At 38.2% G+C, this 21135-nt stretch overlaps 1 protein-coding gene across 9 annotated transcripts in view; it reads left to right on the forward strand.

Annotated features, from left to right (window-relative positions):
• Positions 1-21135, forward strand: part of ATF7IP (activating transcription factor 7 interacting protein) — an 85203-nt gene that overhangs the window by 18661 nt on the left and 45407 nt on the right. For 8 of the 9 annotated variants that reach the window (XM_051784133.1, XM_051784132.1, XM_051784135.1 and 5 more), the window contains one exon: positions 19130-20181. In XM_051784133.1, the coding sequence (XP_051640093.1) occupies positions 19137-20181 (1045 nt within the window). In that variant the 5' untranslated portion in view covers positions 19130-19136. Of the gene's footprint in view, positions 1-13300; positions 13905-19129; positions 20182-21135 lie in introns of those variants that run through there. The other variant, XM_051784137.1, reaches the window with a different exon arrangement.

Here is a 21135-nt window from a genome sequence, read left to right on the forward strand (position 1 = left end):
GTCTGCATTGTCGCATCTTGTGGCTCATACCTGAAAAGATATTTAGATGATGAGTCAAAATTAGCCAGAAAGCCAAGTGCCTTTTTGGATTCAGCAAATGGATAGCTAAGGACATTTAATGGTCTGATGAGCCTAGAAATAATTCCTTCTGTTCTCATGCTTTATGGTGTCTTCCTTAATTATAGATGTTTGGTATCTTTCACCGGAGATGTTGCAGAGATTTTGGATACTTTTGTTGTTTCCCTCCCTCCCTTTTGAAAGGACAGTGGGCAAGGCTTAGTGTCTATGCAACAAAACCTGTTAACTACTGAATGAAAACCTTTATGGTCAAGAAAAGTAAAATACCTAGCAAAATTCGATCATCCTAGTGGCGTGCAGTCAGTGACCTTATCTTGGTTTTATGTACAGATGTATTTCTCTTTTGTTGTGGGTCTTTTTCCTTTATTTGTGGTCAGACTTACCCTAGAATTTCACCTTATGTGATGACTGAAAACTGCTTTGTTGGTTTGTTATGTTGGGTTCTTTTGGTGCGGGGGGTGTGTGTGTGTGTGTGTGTAATCAAAGAGAACAATATTTAAAACTGTGAGGAGTGTGACTTTTATAATGCCTTATTTTAGAACTTCAGTGACATTGAGATCATTTACAAACATAGCTATCAGTTGTGGTACAGGCCTGCGCTCTCTAAGTGTGTGCTGGGGTGGGAGAGGAAGATGTCCCTTGTGTTCTCTATCAGCAACCACATAGAGGGAAGGGTGAAACATAGTTTAGCTATTGTAAGTAGATCTGAACTAGAGTTTTTCTTAGAAAAGATCACTTAATCTATGCTGCAAACAGTGAATATGTTATTTACTGAAAACAGTTATAAGTTTTCCATCTTTAGTTAAGGTAGAGCATCAGCAAATTCTGGTGCATGCAACTGGTTTCATTATGGGGCCAGGAAGGGGAAAATTTTAAGCTTTCTCACCCCAGAATCAACTATAAGAAGATGTGATGGGAATTCTGATCGTGCTGTGTAGCTCAGGATTTTGTGCTGACTGTCGTAATGGCAGCTATTGCATATTTGACAGCAGTGGGGACGATGAAACTGGTGTCTCATGATGAGCTATTTCTCAAAGTGAGGAAGCATTAGAATTGCATCTGCTTTCTTCTACTGGTAAGGATAAACTGAGAATCTTGCATGCCAGTGTAAGAACTGCATGTGTGTTCCAGGAAGTACTGCTGATAGTGTAAGACAAATTTTGTAAATAATTTGTGTTCTCCAGGCTAGAAGATTAATGGTCAACTCAGTAATGGAGGAGAGGCATTGCAAAACCAAATCCAAGACTGTTCATTTGGCAGAGAAAATCCAGCAATCATAGGAACTATCAAAATTAAAATGTTAAAGCTTAACTTCATGCCATGTGAAGTAGACAAATTAAAATCTCAGGTCTGTTAATGAAAGCAGCATATATCCCTGACTTATTAGAACCTGTTTGCTGCTACGTTTCCCTAGAGTAAGTGGAAAGTACTTTGGTGATCAGTATGCTAGTTATAGTCAAATGAAAAAGATCTTTCTCTTCCCAAGCAGCTGTGGTAATTAACAGTTCTGTTCAGATGCAGCATATGTAGTAGTCTCAAAACTGCTGACAGGATCTTTTTTTTTCACACGTTGAAGGATTGCTGTGATACTGCTGGAGCTTCCACATCATTTGGGAAGGCCATCACACTGTGAGCAGCAGCCTTCTCTGTCAATTGTGCACTTTGAAGACAAGATGGAAATTCTAAGGATTGTTGAAAAAAATACAGTTGTCCTCTCAAAACAAATAGGTGCTTTTTTTAATGTCCCTTCAAGGATCAGTACTTTCTTGTGCAGTTAGTTTTCTCTGGAACTGTACAAGATTTTAAAGAAGCTACTAACAGCTTCCAGAGAAAATGGATTTTCAGAGGGTTAACCAGTTCAGTAGCTTCTGCTACCCTTTCCTCAGTGTTCTATTTAGAGAAGTTCTTCCCCAAGAAGGTCCTGTGGTGACAAATGAATATGACCTGGTCATAATCACCTTTTGGGTATATAAATAAGATTGTTTTATGATCACAAATGCAAACTTGGGGAAAGGTGGTCACACATACAGATTAATCAGGAGAGTCTGCAGTTAGTTCTGAAAAACTATCAAGAAAGAGCTCAGCTATGTTATGTGCCAGAACATGAAGAGAGAATATATATTGATGTCTTCACTCTTTCAAAGAGAAATTTAGCTTTTGATTTTTGGCATAAGGGGAAACTGCAGTCCGTCCTTTCCAGGAAGCAAGCAAGCAAGCATTTTGGCTTGCTGGTTCATTAGGTAGAAGTCAGCCTGTGAAGGAGCATTCCTTTTAATGTTAAAGGTTTCTGGGCAGAACCTTTCTGGAAGTTGACTTATTACAGATAACCTTAAATCATCAAAATTTAAGATGCTTTCCTTTGAGTTTTTTAAACCTTTTGTCAGTGGAGGCATTCCCAAGTGTAATTCATACTGTCTGCTTCTGGCATCTATAACTCTGGGTGACATTTGGGAAACTTTCTAGACAAGAAAAATGAAGTTTCTTGTCAGTGGTCACTGAGTGACTCTGCAGATGCATTTCTCTCCATATCATTTTTTTAAGGAATTTGGGAAGTCAGGCAGTCTAAAATAGCTGTACAAATTCTTGATGTACTTCTGTGTTTGTGACAGTGATGTTACTAGATAGTTGCTTCATCATCTGCTTCCTCCCAGGATAGTAAAATTAAGGATGTTTTTTGTAGAGTAACTTTGAGCTTTTCATGGAGCAGTTTAGACAAGTCTCTTACAGATGAAGTATTAGCCACTCATGAAAGTGCTGGCAGTATCACTATAGCCTGGCCATTGTTTTTTAGTACCAGGCTCAAAGACTTTTTATGGGCTCTTCTGGCAGAATCACTGACAAACAGTTAACTTGCAGCTTCTTGTTTTGATATTGTATACTACTGTGAGTGCTAGTTCAATGTTTTATGCAGACTATTAATGTTTCATAAATTTGTAATGTCTTCTTTATTTTTGAAAATACAATGACCTCCTTACGGGAAGAAATGTGTTTTGCTTTTGTTCGCTTCTGTCTTTTCCACTTAGGAATGCAACACTGGCTTTGGAGGTGGCTCTAGACCCTGGTCTTTCTGAGCAGAAGGTGGCACATGTCCTAGGCAGATCACGTATCTAGATCTATTTCCTTGGCTCACTAGGCTAATATGTATGATCTCACCAGTCAGCATCAACAAAACATTGCTGGCTGACTACTTCTGTCCACATGTTCACTGCCAGCACCCATGCATAGTTGATGGTGTTGAGTGACTGCAAACTGGGACTCATGGCTGTCTTTGAAAAGCATTCATCAGGAAAAAAAAATTAAAACCTGTCATCCTAGATGTGAAGTTTAAAGCCAGGGAAGCCCTCTAGAGTGTTTCTTGTGCATCCTGCATAATTGCAAGCCTCATTTGAGTCATTAGTAAGCAAATGTAAGAAATACTTCTGGAAGTGCAAATTGATTTCTTTTGAGGCCTGTAGCTTCTTAGTCTAAAAGGAGTCTTTATTAAACAGGTGGAACATCTCTGCAGTCTTCCTTTTAATTTTGCATTTATATCCTCTAAGAAACCTAGCCTGAGAGAACCTGCTGTCTAGTGTGGTCAAGAGGACATTTTGCATACAACTTTTTTCTGCTTAAGGGATCTTACTCTTAAGAAATTGAGGAAACACAAGGATGGATTCTTTCATAGTCGTGGAGAAGAGATGCCTTCAGATTACAGATTTTAATTTCAGTTTCTTAGGTTGAGAAGTCCACATTCTTTTGTAATATTAACAATAAGGTATAATTCACAGAAAATATTTCAGACTCCTAGTACTGGAGTTTTGCTACAGATACAGCATTTGTATGTATTTGTATGTATTACTTTGCATTTGGTCATCCCACAACACAAAAAACAGATGCAGTTGCATAACAGCTAAAGTGATAAAACTCTTCCTAATTGACTCCTTTTTATTAAGATTCATATTGCTAGATGAGAAAGTACATTAGCTGGATTAATTATTTTTTTTTTTACTTCATATCTGACACATCTATGTAATATTAGTCAGGTTTGTCATCTTCTATTTCAAATGGTTAACTAGGCACTTGTTTTTATTTCCTCTGGTCATTTTAGGGCTGTGATTTGAAGAGCTGTTACCTGAAGTGCATGCATGATTCCACATATTTAGTGTTTCATAGAAACATAGCTATTCTCAGTTCTCATCATGAGAGCCTACACCTAATTATTAGCATTTCATCCTCTCTTTTTTCCTCAGTCCTTACGCAACCCAAAGGGAAATGTCACAGTAACAAGTAACAGAACTCTTACAACAAGACAATCAGGAGTACTTCTTAATGTTTAAATGCTGCTTAATAAGGACAGGAGAGAGTTTATGAGAGCGGGACTCTGTATGAACAGACTGAACTATTGACTATGGTACTGGGTGGCAGTGGTGGTGCTCAGTCTGCCAGAGTTCTGGAAAGCTCATTGCTTTTTTTGAATACTATTACTGTATGCAAAGGGTGCAGAGTAACTATGTGGGGCATAGGATGCTGTCATGTAAGATATTGTTCAATTAGGAAACCCTCTTTGGATTAGATGACAGTCTTTGGGGGCAGTCTCTCAAGGAGCAGTAACCTCATAGCAATGTTATCCACAGAAATATGTTGACTGCATGGATTTTTGCAATCTGTGTTCTTTTCCTGCCACTGTGGAATGTGCTGCTTGATGTCTGTATATTGGTAGAGTTACCAAAGGTCATTTATATTGGTCATTTTTTTCCTAAGATTGGCGAACATGTATGGGCTCATGTGTCACACTCTTTCATTGAGAGACTTCAGTCTCATTTATGAAAGTAAGATTCTAATCCACAGTACCATAAATCTAGATAAACATGCTGACTGCTCTGTGGTTTGAATTTTTTAATATTGTTTTCACCATGGAATTCTCTATTTCCCGCTCTTTCTTAAGTGGAGAAACTAGAAATCAGAAAAGGCAAAACAATTTCTGAAACTGAGTGGGGTTTCTCTAGCACCATGGTGACTGTTTCTTGCTGCATGCAAATATTCTTAGATATTTTATCTACAATAGATATATAGAAAAGCATAGGGAAAAAAGAGGCTTTTCCCCTCTTTTTCTTTCTTTTTTTTTAATCCCCCACATATTTTGCTACCTTGTGATTTTTGGCTCAATCTGCAGACTTTGGGTGGGAAAAAAGTCAATGAGAGAGAATCACCAAAATGGAATTGTATAGGTAGCTTCCTACATATACAATAAAACCACTCAGTGGTCCCTGAAAAATCTAGTTGATTACAGTTCATAAAACCACTGTGAAAAACTAATTTTTTTCATTAGGTATCTGATGTTATGCAACCAGTGTCTTAAATAGTGGAATGAGATGGGGTTATTCAAAGAATGTAAGGTTCCAATGAATATTCTGAAATGGCAAATATCAAAATAGAGATGAAACTAAGATGTTGCTTAGCAACTGTGGTAGTCTCTGGTGGCCACAGATGAATACAGTGAGTGTTTACAGCAGCATTGCTGCTGTAAAGTGAGCCTGTGGAGCAGGATATCGAAAGAACCTAGTTCTCCTCATGAAATTTTATAATGATTTCTTCCTCATTCTGGTGAACTTTCAAACTACCTTTGTCAAGGATGGAAAACAAAAACCTGGCAATAAAACTTATTTTGCAAATTGATGTTTTCCTAGTGATAAACAACACTTTTTACTAAATATTTTGGTCTTACGTTTTGTACTAAAGCAGCAATAAGCTCCAGCTTTCCTGTTCCTTGACTTGTCTTCACAATTTGATGCAGGATTATACTGGATTAGTTGTGCATAGGCTGCAGTAGCAGAACTGGGAGAAAAAATATTTTGTTATATCTGAATAATAAAAATTGCTTTCAGTATTTTTTCTTGTTGCATCGTATTCTGTAATCTAACTTCTTACTTATGCAAGTTGTGAACTGTTTTGAACATTCTTCTGAAATGAAATTTTGCAGGTGGAAAATGGGATGTGAAGGGTGAAACCTATGTATGAAAACGTGGTCTAAATTTGTGGAAATTTTAAGAGTACTCATTTTAATCAACAAGTTTGGTAGGTGTGAGGATCTGATTCAAAAAATGTGTTGCAGTTCCAGTTTATCCTGATGTTTTCACCCAAAAGAGTGTTAGGTTTTTGATGGGTACTTTAAAGTCTGTTAGTTGCTCAGTGTCCCCTAGTTTGGACTCCTGAAAATAACCTTCCCCTTCTAGAATGGGATCTTAAAGCCTTGCAGAGTACCTTGCCTTTAAAACAAAGATATTCATAGTAGTGTTTATTTTACACCCTGTTTGTCTACATTGTTACAAAGGGTATTCCTAAATAAAAACTGAAAATACTTTCGTAAGATCCTGTCAAACTCGACAGTCCTTGCAGTTTCTTGAAGTATATTCCTCTATATTTCATCAGCAATATTTACTGCCATGTCAGAACAGTAAACAGACAAAAAATGAATTGAAGATGCCAAGTGAAGTACTATTTATTAGTTGACCAAAGAAAAGGAAGTGAGGTGCTTGGAATTCATATCTTAGGTCTGATAGAAGTCTGTGCCTTATATGAATTAGACTCTGCTTCTGAAACTTAATTTCTTATTTCAACTGTATCAATTTTTTGCATATCTGAGCAGGGATAGCAAACAAGATGACTTTTTTTATTCTGGGAGGAAGTTGCCTAAAGATAAGTTCATTTCTGCTTATTTCAGTCTGATGATCTACTGTTTGCATATATTATTCAGCTTCCATATACAATTATATGTAAAACCCTACGCAAATAAAACTAGATCCTTAAGTTCACAACCTAATTACCATTTTAGACTTTTCTAATTGTAAGCCAGCTGATGACATTTTCCCCAACTATATGTATCTATATATATAACTATATATATATAAATACAAAATATCATCATGGCTTGTCTTTACGAACAAAGATTTAGGAAGGCTCTATTCATGTTTGTTACAAGCACGCTGGTGGCTTATGAGGCCAATATGAGATAGACATATCTGATTGCAAAAGGCACAGCAGAAAGATTCCTTAGGTGGTATATTCAGCAAGACACGATTCTTTCTGTGTTGTCTTTTCTCCTCAAGAGTGATCCTGCGTGTGTTCTCAAAGGAAGCAGCAGCGTTACAGATGGTGTGTCTCCAGGCCTCCCAATCTGAGGCCAGAGTAGACCAATTATGATGATCAATATGGCCAAGGCTGAGATGTTGTTTCAGGGAGTCCTTGTATCTTCTCTTCAGGGCTCCTCTCTTGTGGCAGCCAGTGGCAAGTTCACCGTAAAGCAAGATCTTAGGGAGGTGGTGGTCCTTCATCCTGGAGACGTGCCCTGCTCAGCACAGTTGTGTTCTCAGCAGCATGGCCTCAATACTTGTGACTGCTGCCTGTTCTAGAACAGATGTATTGGATATCATCTGACCAGTGGATGTTTAGGATTGTTTGGAGGCAGCGTTGATGGAAGCGTTCTAGGAGACATACAAAATATATAAAGTACATAAAATATATTTTTTGTGTGTGTCTATGCAAGTAACTTATTCAAAGAGGAGGGGATTTTTTTGTTTTTTAATGACTGAGCTTATTGGTAGAAGACTGTTTACCTTGAAAGGTACCTTCTCAACTCTGCAATTGCTGCTTTCTTGCTGAAGATGTAACAGTCCTTCAGAAGACTGGTGGACTAGTCATCTGACCACCTTCAAAAGTCCCATTTTAGAGGGTTTTTTAATATCTGACAGGTAATACTGATCTTCTGGTAGTTAAATCAGCTGTATAGCTAAGTTGGGAGAATAGCCCAGATTGGAAAGGGCCTCAAAAGATCACGTGGTCCGACCTTCCTTGGGAAAAAGAGCCTGGATGAGATTATCTAGCACCCTGTCTAATTGTACCTTGAAAGCCTCCAATGATGGGGATTTTCACACATCCTTGGTGCAGCTGTTCCAAAGAATCATTGTCTGTTTTTTTGTTTTTAAAAAAAAAGTGTGTCTTGTATTGACATGGAAGTTCTTCCTATTTATGCTTCTTTACCCACCAACTGGTAACAGCCAAACTTTACCCCCACCCCTCCATGGTAAAAAAAAAAACCCTGAGAATATTTTATTCAGCTTAGGCTTCTATTATATGCCAGATACAAGATGTTTGCATATCAAGAAATGGCACAAGACTGTTGCCAAATGCAGTCCTTTGTTATTATGTTCATTCAAAAACATTGATAGGAAGAGTAAATTTTTTATTCTTTTAAAGAGCCAAGTACAAAAGGATTTTCCCATCAACTGAGCAATTACTTTCAGGACATTACTGTTGTCCTCCTTTGCTTTTGTTCCAATATTTTTGTTTCTCAGAGTATACGAGTTGACAAGTACATTAGCCTTAGGTGTAAGTCAGCACCTCAGAAATTAACAGGGCATATCATGCTTTGCTGCTTAAGGTGTTGCTGATGCAGATCAGTAAAACTTTGCCACTTAAACTAGTGTAACATAATTTCAAAATTTATTCCTACTAGTTCTATTCACTTATTTCCATGATTAGAACTCTATAAAGAAAGCATCTTGGGTTTGTGCGCTTTCTGCTTCCTGTTCCTTAGGCAGCTTAGCAAAGACTGAAGTCTGGATATCTGTGTCTGCAGAGCTTGTTCTAATCATGAATAAGTTGAAGAGTCATCTCTGCTATAGTTGCTTAGTGTTTGACTATGAAACGTTTCAATTGCAATTTGGGTGACACTATGAGTAATTTTTCTTACAAGTTTGAGATGTGACAAATCTTTGCCTAGCAGCAAATACAGAAAAATAATTGTCCACCCAGTGACTCAAGAGAATTTGATCTGTCACTGTACCCTTCTACTAGGGTAAATAAATCTTACTCTATTATTGAATGCTTGATATAGTAAGAAATTGACTGCCGTGGAATTTTATTAGAGAGTGACTGTTTATCATTGTAAAAACATGGATTACCTTCACTGTCTAGGATCCTTAGCATATTAATGCAGTGATTTACCAGCACTGAAAACATGCTTTTTGATTTTTTTTTTCTTTTTTTCTATGTAGTAATGAATAGAATATTAGATTGGCAGGGTTTTTTTCAGTTCCCATTATTCCACACCATTCGTTGCTTTTGGAAGATATTTAGGCTCTGATTAGTGAATAAATGTCTTGTGGTACATGGCAGAGTTGCTAGTAAAATTTGTTAGGTAGCAAGCCAACATCTATGGAGTAAGCTACCTTTCCATAAAGAATACGTGTGACAAATAGTCCTAACACTAGGTACAGGTAATAAAGTTTAGGTAAACTAGCTTTTAGAAGAAACTCTTTTGTGGGTTTTGGTTTGTTTGGTGGTGGTTGAGGGCTTTTTTCTAATTTTATTTTGAAGCTTTATTATATAAAAATATTTGTTTTACTTCACTTTAACTTTCCCATTAGGATTTCTGGTTAATTTTTGTGATTTTTCTTGAGTTGTTCAAAAGATATCAAGGCTCATCAGTGGTCACTGACCATCTTCTTTGGCCACTTTTCTTCCTTCTCAGTCAATTTTGACAGCCTTGTAGAAAATGCATTTCTTCATACCAAAGATGCTTATATACAGCTTACACTTAAGATGGCCCTTTCCAGGATGCTGGAGACCTGTATTAGGTGGCTGTACACATCCTGTGTGCACTGGGTGCTCCATTCATCTTACAGTGTTGGCTTTCACCTGCCTTTAACACAGTTCCATGAAACAGAAACCTGGGAGTGGATGTGGTGAAAAGTGTGGAAATCTCTTTACTTGCTTCTGCTGCAGTCAGAAGAGTTTATGCTGTCAGTTCAGTACTACTGAAAATCAAACTTCTGTAAATGATACCTGTTTTGTAGGCTTAAATGTTACAATACTCTACATGTAAATAATTGTTGGAGTTATCACAGAACATGTATTTACATAATAACCTTGAAATTTTGTGCTTTACTTACCTCATTTTACATTTAATTTTTAGTCTCAAGATGCCTTATGTACTTAAGGAATTTTTTTTCTTGGTTCATCATGCTCGCCTTTCGAAATCCCACGTGTTTAGTTTCAGTAGAGGAATTGTATGGGGGGGTGTCTGGTGAGGTGTGAGGTACCAAAGGGTAACTCGGGAGCCAAGAAGCAGCCTCTGTAACAGTCTATATGTAGTGAGGATTAGGTGATATCTGTTGCAGATGTTGTGGATTACCCCACTGCCATCTCACCAAACTTACACGGGGTGTTAAACAGAGTAAGAAAGATGGCTTCTGTGCCTGCTTGCTTAGAAATGAAAGTGAGAAAGAAGACAGTGTGCAAATTATAATAGTTCATGTTTTGATTTGAAGAGAGAATTACTTCAGAAATTATTTTTGGCATTTAAAAAAACCCCACGAAAACATTAAAAAAAAAATCCCTGAGGAAGTGCAGTGTCCGTACCCGCCCATACCGCCACGACAGGAAGGCTGTGCGTGTCTTGGCCCCTCGTGTGGGCCGAGCAGCTCCCGCTCCCGGCAGCAGCCCCGGCTATTTTTAGCCTGTTGCCGGGCAGATTTGGTTTATGGACACCAGCTCTCCCACAGCCAATCCCGAGCGGGTATGCAAATCTCCGGCAGTCCCCGCCAGCGGGCAGGGAGCTGGTGTGGGAATAAGATGGCTGCCGGGGCGGTGTCCTGGCCTCTCTCAGGCACCCACTGAAAGAAAACTCATCCTTTCATGTGGGAAATGGGCAAATAGCTTCCCTGCTCCCCAAAATCTGAGAGTCCCCATCAGGCTTCAGTTGGATGAGTTTATGAAATGTTGTGCCCCCTCCAGCCCCGGGTGCTGCGCTTGTGCGGGGCAGGTCTGGGGCAGGTGAGGCAGCAGGTGCAGACCCCCTCTTGAGGAACGGTGCCTTCCCCGGGGGAAATACTGATAACCCTTCCCACAGCCAACTCCCAACTGCTGGTTTTGTTCCATTTTAAACTTTATATTGTTACTGAGAAAATGTAATGTGCAAAAAAAATTCATAAAAGGCGCTTGTATGCGTGCCGAAAAGTAACGTTTTAATACAGCATCGCCTTTTTTTGTTGTGAGTTCTCACTTCTCTTTCTCCTGGCATTTGAGAAGTGACCTCAGGGGACCACTGTCAGCATCAGGCAGCTCACCTCTGAATTGCAATGTCACCAAGCTGCCAGTGTTGGAAAACCAAGGTTACACTGCTACAGCTAGTTGTATAAGCGATACAGGAACTAGTCTAGAAAATACGGACTATTGCGGTAAATATATCAATTTTTTCATTACAATAATCCTGCATTTTATCTAACAGAAGACTTGTAAAGAAATCTGCCTCAAAAGGATGCAGATCTGTACACGTTAGTGATACCTTCTCAAAGCTGTAGCCTGTTGAATTTTCACTTGAAATTATAAATTTTGAATTTATAAATTATAAATTATTTCCTTATAAAAGAAAAAAATACTGTATTTTATAATGCCTGGAAAAGCCTAAGCATGAACAGAACATCTTGCCTTGCTTTTTCGAGATTTTTGTTTCACAGAGTTTCTTGTATTTTTTGGTCTTCGTGTGCATGAACAATTCAAGTTGTTCAGGTCTTATGTTTGGAATATCAGAAGTTGAGTAAGTTTTTTATTGTAGATGTGTTCTGGCAGTTAGTGTCCACTTCTATGGAATTTGTAGGTCCTACTCCTGTTTAAGGATAACAGTGACTGTTAATCCTATGCCAAAGCTGGAACTGCAGTATAACATTGAAACTGTGTATAATAATACTCCACAAATGTATCTTAAATGCACTAATTAACTTCATAGATATTCAGTAAATCCTTTTTTTTCTAGGGAAAGAAACATACTTAGTGTTTAAGCTTGTGCTGAAAAAAAATCAGTCTATAAGAAAGCTGAATTTTGCTGTTACTGGTATTTCAAACAGCAGTACTTGTTTAGTGTTCGGAGATCTCACAGTTGAATTGAAAGCTAATGTTTTGACTTGTTGATAAAAAGTTGAAGTCTCTAACACTTGTGGGAAGTAAGAGAACACATTATCACAGCCCTGTTGCTGAGTTCCAGACAAGCAGTTTTACTAGTTTAATAATCTAAATAGCTGTTAACATTTAGTTTATGGAAAAAGACAAAACTCTCCTTGAAGAATCGGGTTAAGGTCCACATGCTAAAGAATAGGTGTTTCTGAGGCACTTGAGTTGCTTGTAAAAGTTGTCTAGGAAAGACTCTCCACGTTTTCCATTCTTCCATGTTCCAGAGTATGTGTTTTACACGTAGTAGTTATCAAGGCATAACCTGATGAACACATAAGGACAATTCTGCAAAACCATCAGGAGATGAAATATCTTAGCTGTGTAAATGGGCCTGACAGTCAATTTTTTCCCCCAAGAGGAATCTAGTTTTCCCACAAGGCACTGCAGCCTCATGGGGAAAAAAGCTCTACAGTAAAAAATTTGGTTTGAGAAACAGGTTCACAAGCCAATGTCAAAGGCAGTAGTATTCTCTTGAGGTAGAAGAGACACAAGACAACTGCTTAATTCACAGTAATGCCACAGTGACAAGAATGTAGTTCAAGTTTCTACATGAAGTTGTCCATCACATACAGTACACGAGACTAACCTGTTTGAAACTGTACCACGAGTTTACTCTGGTTTCAGAAGCCTTTAACCCATAGATTTGGGTGTTTTCCTTAGGCGTAGATACACACGTGTACTTAAGTGTTTTGCTGAACTTCAGAAGGCAGTTTGCAAGGGTGGGGGAGAACGGCCTCTGCTTTCAAGGCAGAAGGTCATACTGCACTTGTCTCAAAACACCGATTTTCTGCTGGGATACTAGAAAAGCACACGTGCTGCATGGCATCTGAAGAAAAGAAAGCTTTCCAGCTGCCGTACTTAAACCCAGGTTGGATCTCGGCAGTTTTTTTGATCCAACAGTCAACATCACAGAATTTAGTGATCTTAAAACCGCCTAAAAATGCTCTTGCGCATTAAACACCTCTTCTTTATTACGTCTGTGCACCCGTGTGCCTCGCACTCTTGGGTCAGCGCTGTTGCGCAGCTCCAGGTCTCACGGAAAGCCCTTAACTTTCCATCGGGCCGTTTGGAAAATCCCATTCTCTTAACGCGCGCCCCCGCGGCCGTGCCCGCGCGCGAGGCCCGCCGCGTGGGGGCTTGTTGCTAGGTAGAACTTTAGGAGCTCCCGCCTGATTGGCTGTGGCGCGGCGGCTCCGTTCAGCCAATGGGAGGCGGGGCTGTCGGCCGTCCCCCCGCGGTGCCGCGGCCGACGGGGTGTGGCGGCGCCCCCTGGGGAGCGGCGGCGGCACTGCAGGGCTGCGCCGCGGGGGAACGCGCCGCCCGCGCCCCGCACCTCTGGAGGGGGGGACAGATTAGCTAGGGGGCTGCTTAATTGTCGTTTACCTGGTCTTGCTGCCCGTGCAGCTAGGGGAAATAGGACAGGAGGGCGACGGAATTTTTTTCTTAGATAACTGTACATCCTTCTTTCACTTTCAGCCAACACTAACTGTAGCCTAAAAGGGAGGAAAACTCAAATCACCTGTGGTGTGCTAGAAGAAATATTATCTGCACATATGATAATCATGGCCTCTGCTTTCTTTATTACGTTTGAAAGCAAAGGCATAGTTGTAAATGGAGATCATTAGGCTGGTGGTTTGTCTTCTGTTCAGTTAGATCAGTTGACTTGTATTAGTGGTAGAAAAACAAATTATCGGCATGTTATTTCAGCACATGTTCTGTAAGAATAGGTCACAAACAGTATTTTTTTTCTTTGAAAATAATTTTTAAATTTCTGAAAACTTATATCATCGGTGTGGAGGAATTCAACTGAAAACTGCTTTTTATGAACCATAACTTAAAAGGTAGGTTCTATTCACCACTTTCATTCTCTGAGGCTCTCCACCTAGAACAAAATACTCATGACCATTTGCTGCCTCACTTTCCTTGATTTGGCTATGCCGTATTTTAAGTAGATTTTAAGTAGATTTGCGCATTTGAGCACTGATGTTCATGATCAGTGAACTATCCTTCATCTATGTAGTTCTTGTGCTTTGGCAAATGTTTTATGGTTGCCGTGCTTTTGGCCAGCTCTGCAAGCCCCCCAGGAACCCTGTACCTGTGCTGTTCTAGACCCATGATATTATGCAAACCCCATTGTGCACTATTGTTTAGATTGCAGCTTCTCCCACCCCCCGTGTTTCCATGACCTTCCTTTTGTCTGCTGCCTGTTACTAGGCAAGATTCAGGCAGCTCCTTGCTGATTGGCTTAACGTTTGGAGCAGCTCATGGGCTGCTTACCTGAGCACATGATCATAGGCTTATCCAGAGCATCTAATACCTTCCTTTGTTACTTTAGAGCTGCGATCTGTCTGCAGAATAATAATAATTTAAAAAATAAGGAAATAGAGGGTAAACTTTTTAATTGGCTTAGAGAAGAGACCTCCCCATATTCCTAGCTGCACTGGCAGCCATGTAGCATTTTGTGCCATGCGGCACACATTTCATCATGAGAAGGAAATTTTCAAGTATTGGAGGGAGGTGCCTAACGCTGTGTTTGCGTCTCACATGCTGAAGTGCATATGACTTTCAAGCCTAAAATGAAAAAGGGAATTTTCATATCTAAACAAAAAAAAAATATAGAAAATATGTGCATGTTGATACTTCAAAACTGAATTTTCAGTTTAAAAAATCATAACAAAAAAATCAGCCCAAAACCTACCACCTTATTTACAGCTTTTAACCCTTATACATGTAGCTCTACATGCAGGAGTCATTTTTTGCTGTTCTGTACAAATGCCTTTAATTGAAATAAAACATGCCCCTCCATTGGCTTGGTGCCTGGGCCACTCATTTCCTCCTTGTGACTTGGTCACATGATGAGTAAAAAAAGAGAAAACACCCAAGCATCAGATGAGCAAAAGTAGCTTAGATTTGTTAATGTTAAGTATTAAGGGAGATTACCCAAATACATTCATTTAGAACACTAGTAATTTAAAATGTTTTATTTCTGCAAGGTAGCTTTGCCCTGGCATTGCTCTCTGAAGGGCTGCCTCCTTGCCCCTTTGAGAGGCTGGAAGGCAGTGTTTATCAGATGGCGCCTGATTGGCTTGCACAGGTGTGACCAAACCTATCTGGACTGGTTACCGATTGATTTGTTTCTTTTACTCAGCTCTCACATGAGATCTGTTCCTTGGCTGCACTGTGCTCCCTTGTGGGTATGGCTGGAAACACTTCAAGGCTGCTCTGCTGTGCTACGTGATATTTCGCTGTTAAAAGATGAGCACTAAACGCTAGTTCATCTCATCTGTGCTTGTAATTTTGTCACTGAGGGTAGCTTTTATTTAATATTTTTAGTAGCTTTTATTGAATACTTTTTAGTTGCAAAAGATTGTGGGATTGAGCTGAAAATATGCATGAGTTACTCAAATAACCATCTAACAATGGAATTTTGAGAAGCCTGTTTTTCTTGCAGGTTCTTTCTACAACTGTATAAGAGCTTTATTTTTAACTAGATTTTGAATAATGTCCTAAGATAAAAAATAAACATAATTTTTAAACATATTAGAAATTTAAACTGGTTTTTTCAGTATTTTTTAAGAAAAAATAAGGATGCATCAATATAAAGGTATTCTGATGTTTGATTTTTTGAGACTGCTATTCTTGGTAAATTTAAGATGAAGTGTCTTTCATTTTCTCTGTATTTACTCTTATGTTAAAAATATGAGTGAAAAACTGCTTAGGTAGTTAAGGAAATTAGAACAGAAAATATTACATTCTTTTAAGTTATATTTTATATTTTTTGATTACAAAGTGATGCACTTATAAATCTGATTTTAAGTTGTTTGTAAATGTTATATTAATCTGTTAGTATATCTTTTGGTGACAGGAAAAGTAAGAATATGAATACTATGATATCTTTTGTAAATTCTTGTAATGCCTGTAAAAGGAAGCATTGTAGTCCGGGAGATTAAACTATTTGTCTGTTGTAATTTTGATGCAAAGGCCCTATATTCTCATACTGTTCTAACAGTAGACTCTCACTCATGAGTCACCTATTAGGAGCCTTGGAATTATTCAAGGCTAGCCAAACCTGGCATTTTCTATTTTTTTTTTCCAAATTGGCTCTACAAGATAAAAATCTGCAAGAGCATACATGTTGGTTGTAGGGGATTATATGCGTGGAACATGAGTATGATTGTTGGTATTCTATTACATGGCGGTATGACATATGCTTTTAGAACGATGTGAAAAAATGTGCCTTACATGCTGAGTTTTTGGGAAGACGGAAGGGATGTGCTTTCAAAAACTGCCCGCGCACTTCAGAAATACTAGAGGTTTTTACGTGCGTTTTGTAACTTTGGGTCTAGAATTCCTGTGTTAAATATGTTCTCTTCTGAAGAAACATGAAGAAACTGTATTTAGCATACAGGCAGCTCTGGAAAGGCATTAACAGCTTACCTGGATTTCATATTTCATCTGATTGAAAATGGCTATGTGATGAGAACATTTTCCAAGAACAAGTAAACTGATGTTTCAGATCAGTGTTTCTATACATGTTATGTTTTGCTCCCAGTAGTGGCCATGCACTAATTGACGATCTGGTTCAGAAAATCTAGTTAAGACTGGCAAAAATGTATATCTTAATGGTATTATTGAGAGTCTGTAAGTAGAGCTGATACAACATTTTGTCAAGAGATTTAGGTTGGAGATTAGAAAAAGGTTCTTCACCCAGAGAGTGGTTGGGCATTGGAACAGGGAAGTGGTCACAGCACCAAGCCTGGCAGAGTTCAAGAAGCATTTGGACAATGCTTTCAGGCACATGGTGTGACTCTTGGGGACGGTCCTGTGCGGGGCTAAGAGTTGGACTCGATGATCCCTGTAGGTCCCTTCCACCTCAGCATATTCTGTGATTCTGTGATCTGTTCCTGAATGTGAGTGTCCAAGTACTAAGTACTGTCAGTAACTCAAATACAGAAATTCCAGACTGTCTTGCAGAAAAGAACTGTAATAAAGTGGAAGGGAAGCTCAATGTTGCATTAATAGGAAGTGCAAAAAGTTGCTTTCTGCTTTGTCCCTGGTTTTGTCAGGTCATGTTAACTAAGCGTAAAAGAAGCCTTATGATTGTAAAGTAAAGTCATGATTGTGGGGTTTAGAGTTTGTCTTGGTAGTTGAATTCATATTGTACCTTAGAATATATATTGTTATCTTACAATGTAGAATATTGCAGTTGAGGATAAATGTTAAGTAATTTTCTTCATAAGCAAACTGTTCCAAGTAAACTAGGAAAAATCCAGCAGACCAAAATGGTAGGAGCTTGAGCTGCTGAGAGAACTTGACATCTTTAATCGCTCAAGAGAAGGCTAAAGGACACTCTTAGGACTGCCTAAATAAAACTTGGAGGAAAAGTTGGTTGCAAAATTGGGTGGAGCCAAATTGTTACTTAGAGGCTGTGGAATCTGTTTTCTGAATTTTGTGACTTAGTTCATAAAATTGTAGAATAGCCTGAGTTGGAAGGGACCACAAGGATTGAGTCCGGCTCCTGACCCTGCATGGGACAACCCCAAGAATCACTCCATGTGCCTGAGGGGGTTGTCCAAACGCTCTTGAACTTGTGATTACACAAAGCCATCGATTTGAGCTAATGTTCTCAATAGTCCTGCTTTCTTTTATCAGTAAAATTTTAAAAATAATTTATATTGCACCTGAAAAGACAAAATGCAGTTTATTAATTAATTTCTCAGCTCTGTGAATGAAAGTGAATTGAGGGATGATGCAAAATGAATCATCCTAAATACTTAAAATACATCATTTGTCTAATAATTCTGCTGTATCAGTGTTATAAACATTGCCTATCTGGTGCTTGTGGGTGAAAAAAATCATATAGAGATAACTGCCTGATTTTTTTTTTTCTACTTGCTCTGTCTTTTAACTACTGTTACCCAAGTTAATTTTTTGCATGTTTTTGAGAAACTTAATAAAAGCTGTATCCTAGACAGGAGTGACTTATGATGGTTTGTAGAGCTAAATTGGTTAACATCAGCTGAATCACGATCTTAGTTCTTGAGTTACATTTAGTGTGTAACAACTTCCTTAACTGCTTTCTGCTTCTGAATATTACCGATATGATCCTTTAAAACTAGACCCTAAAGCAAGACCTTGTGGGGGAAAACTATTTTAAAAATCCCTGTGGATTTGCTTTGTTTAATGGAAACAAATTAAATAAGATTTTCTTGTATTTCAACAAAATCATTATAAATTCTTAGGTAATGCTGATTTTCTCTCCATTTATTGGTTTGATAAAATAGATTTTCTATCATTTTTCTTAATTTTTTTTAATAAATGTTCTTGTTTTTCTTAATGTTTGTGTGGGTGAATGGAGTGAATATAATTGTACAGAGGGCAAAACCACCCATTTTCCTTGAAAGAGAAAATTTTTCTGTAAGGTGCTGCAACACCTGTAGTTTTTATGGCCAAAAATAGTCTTAGTAAAATATTATTGCAAATTGAATGAAAGTGCTTTAAAAACCCAAGTTCAGTTAACCCTTGTATAGATAGGGAAGATGAAAGTGTGTTTTATCTATACAAAAGAAAGCATCTTAATGAAACGTTCAGAAATTCTTTCTATATAATGTTTTTTTTAAAGTAACTTGATATAAAAATCCTGTCATTTACCCCAGTTGTTAATTCTATTTGAAACTCATGAAATTACATATTTTTAGAAAGATAAAAATATTCCTGGTCCATCAGTTTATATTTATTTTTACTTTTTTATGAGAAGAAAGGCTGCTGACTCTTGCCTTAGTACAGTATCTGAGGCATCTAGTCTAAAATGTGTAGTCAGACTACTGCTGTCTAATGTGTGATTTCTGTGATCTTTGCATACAGGTATTTGTGCAACATGTATAGAAACTTGAATTCCCTTTTTGTGAGGTCAGGTAGTGTTTTAATTGTGTTGACAGTTGTTTCTTTGTTTTTGTTGATACAGTTGAACTGGTTACTTTAAAATGTGCTAAGTGCTACAGGAGTAGTACTAAGATAATGATGATAAATTTTTCCCTTCACAATTCTTTCTGAACCTTTTTTTAAGGGTCAAGATGGATAGCACAGATGAACCTCAGAAAAAAGTCTTTAAAGCGCGAAAAACAATGAGAGTAAGCGATCGACAACAACTTGAAGCTGTCTATAAGGTTAAAGAGGAGCTGTTGAAGACAACTGAAGTGAAACTGTTAAATGGAAAACATGAGAATGGAGATTCTGATTTAAATTCCCCTTTAAGCAATTCAGACTGTATGGAGGACAAGAAGGAAGTTAATGGCATAGTTGACTTGTGTGTTAACTCTGAAGAAGAAAGAACAGCTTCTGATGAAATTAGTGAGGCCAAAAGCCCTGAAAGTAGGACAGGAAACATAGTCAGTGACATAGAATCCAAACCTCTAACGCTGTCTCCAGAAAATACTACTCCTGAGCAAGATAAAGATACTGTTACTGCAGTAGCTTGTGAGGCAGAAAATGGAGTGCTTGGTAGCAATAAAGACAACTTCCATGAACAAAATGATACAAAAGATCATTTGGACCAAAGAAAGAGTGACATCCCATTGGAAGCTGAAAGTAAATCAGTCGATGATATTACTGACTCTTCTGAAGAAAAGGGAGAAACAAATAATATAACCGTTAATTCCAGTTCACCTAGTGGGGAAAAGAGGACTGAAGTAGTTACTGTTGAAGAGGCTGTTGGAGAAGCAGCCATCTCTAGCAGTATGGAAGCTGACCAGGAAAAACAAGAGGGCAGTGCAGGTCTTTCAGAAACCGCTGTTCCGAAGACATTAGATGAGCCAAGTCAAAGTATCTTGGACAATACTGACTCTATGGAAACAGATGAAATTATTCCAATTTTGGAAAAACTAGCCCCTGCTGAAGATGATCTGAGCTGTTTTTCTAAAAGTTCTCTGCTTCCAGTGGATGACACAGCCCCAGATTTAGAAGAAAAAATAGACAACTGTTTGGGTTCACCATCCAAGCAGGAAAGCAATGAAAGTCTGCCAAAAGAGGCTTTCTTAGTACTATCTGATGAAGAGGATCCCTGTGATGAGAAAGAGGAACGGGTTGAAGGGGTAGTATCAAACAAGTCAAGTCTTCCAGGTAAGAATTTTTTATTTCAGCTTTGGGATTTTGTTAATTTCTTAGAATGACACACAAGTTTCATGTTTCTGAATCAAAAAGGCAGTGTTACCCTCCAGTTATGTTATGTAGTCTTGCAGTTTTCAAGGGTGGCATTTGAGGCCCAGGAAAAAATAAAAGTAACTCCAAGAAACTATCATCTTAGACATCTGGTTTGTTTTGATTTGGGGTTTTTGGGGTTTTTTTTCATACTCTTTGCAAATTTAGGTGCAAACTTGGGTGAGGTGGTAGGTGGAAAAAGAGAAAGGATGAGTAATTGCCAGAGATGGAACAGAAGGGTTTGTGAAAAAAGAAATGCATTCAGGTACTGCTCTTCAGGGAAAGAAAGGGTTTCAGCCTTCTTTAATGTGGAAATAAATGGTAAGAAGGAAAACATATTTGTAATCCAGGCATGCCACAGCTCTTATTTGTTGTAACTTTTTTTTTTCATTAGAAGACAGTATTGGAAAGGTTTCATGAAAAATGCAAGGCTTTTATTCGTTTAACTCATAGTGGGGTTTATCTAACTTTAATAACTGTGGCATCTGATTAATGCTTTTAAATGTTAAGTGTGGGAAGCTGGTACTTTAATCTCTTCATGTAGTTAGCAGAAGATTTTTTAAGTTAAACTGAATGGATGTCCTCTATAGTCTGTTATTGTCAGAGTTTTGTAAGCTGTTTTTTCTTTTTTTTACATTGGGCATTCATTGTCGTACTATTGCACTTCTGAAAATAAAACAGATTAACAATTTATGGATAACTTGACATTGCTCTTCTATCTGTAATTAAGAAAGATGTTGTTTCAAATTATCTTGGGGTTGGATTTTTTTGCTGTTCTTCTTTCTTTCCCCCCCCATATTGTTTTATGAAATGATGACCATGCTAACCCAAGTGGTTTTAAATATACTTGACTGGGTAGAAATTCCATAGCTTAAA

Source organism: Manacus candei, unplaced genomic scaffold (assembly GCF_025592945.1).
Source record: "Manacus candei isolate 608988 ecotype Guabito, Panama unplaced genomic scaffold, ASM2559294v1 h1tg000018l, whole genome shotgun sequence".
NCBI lineage: Eukaryota > Metazoa > Chordata > Aves > Passeriformes > Pipridae > Manacus > Manacus candei.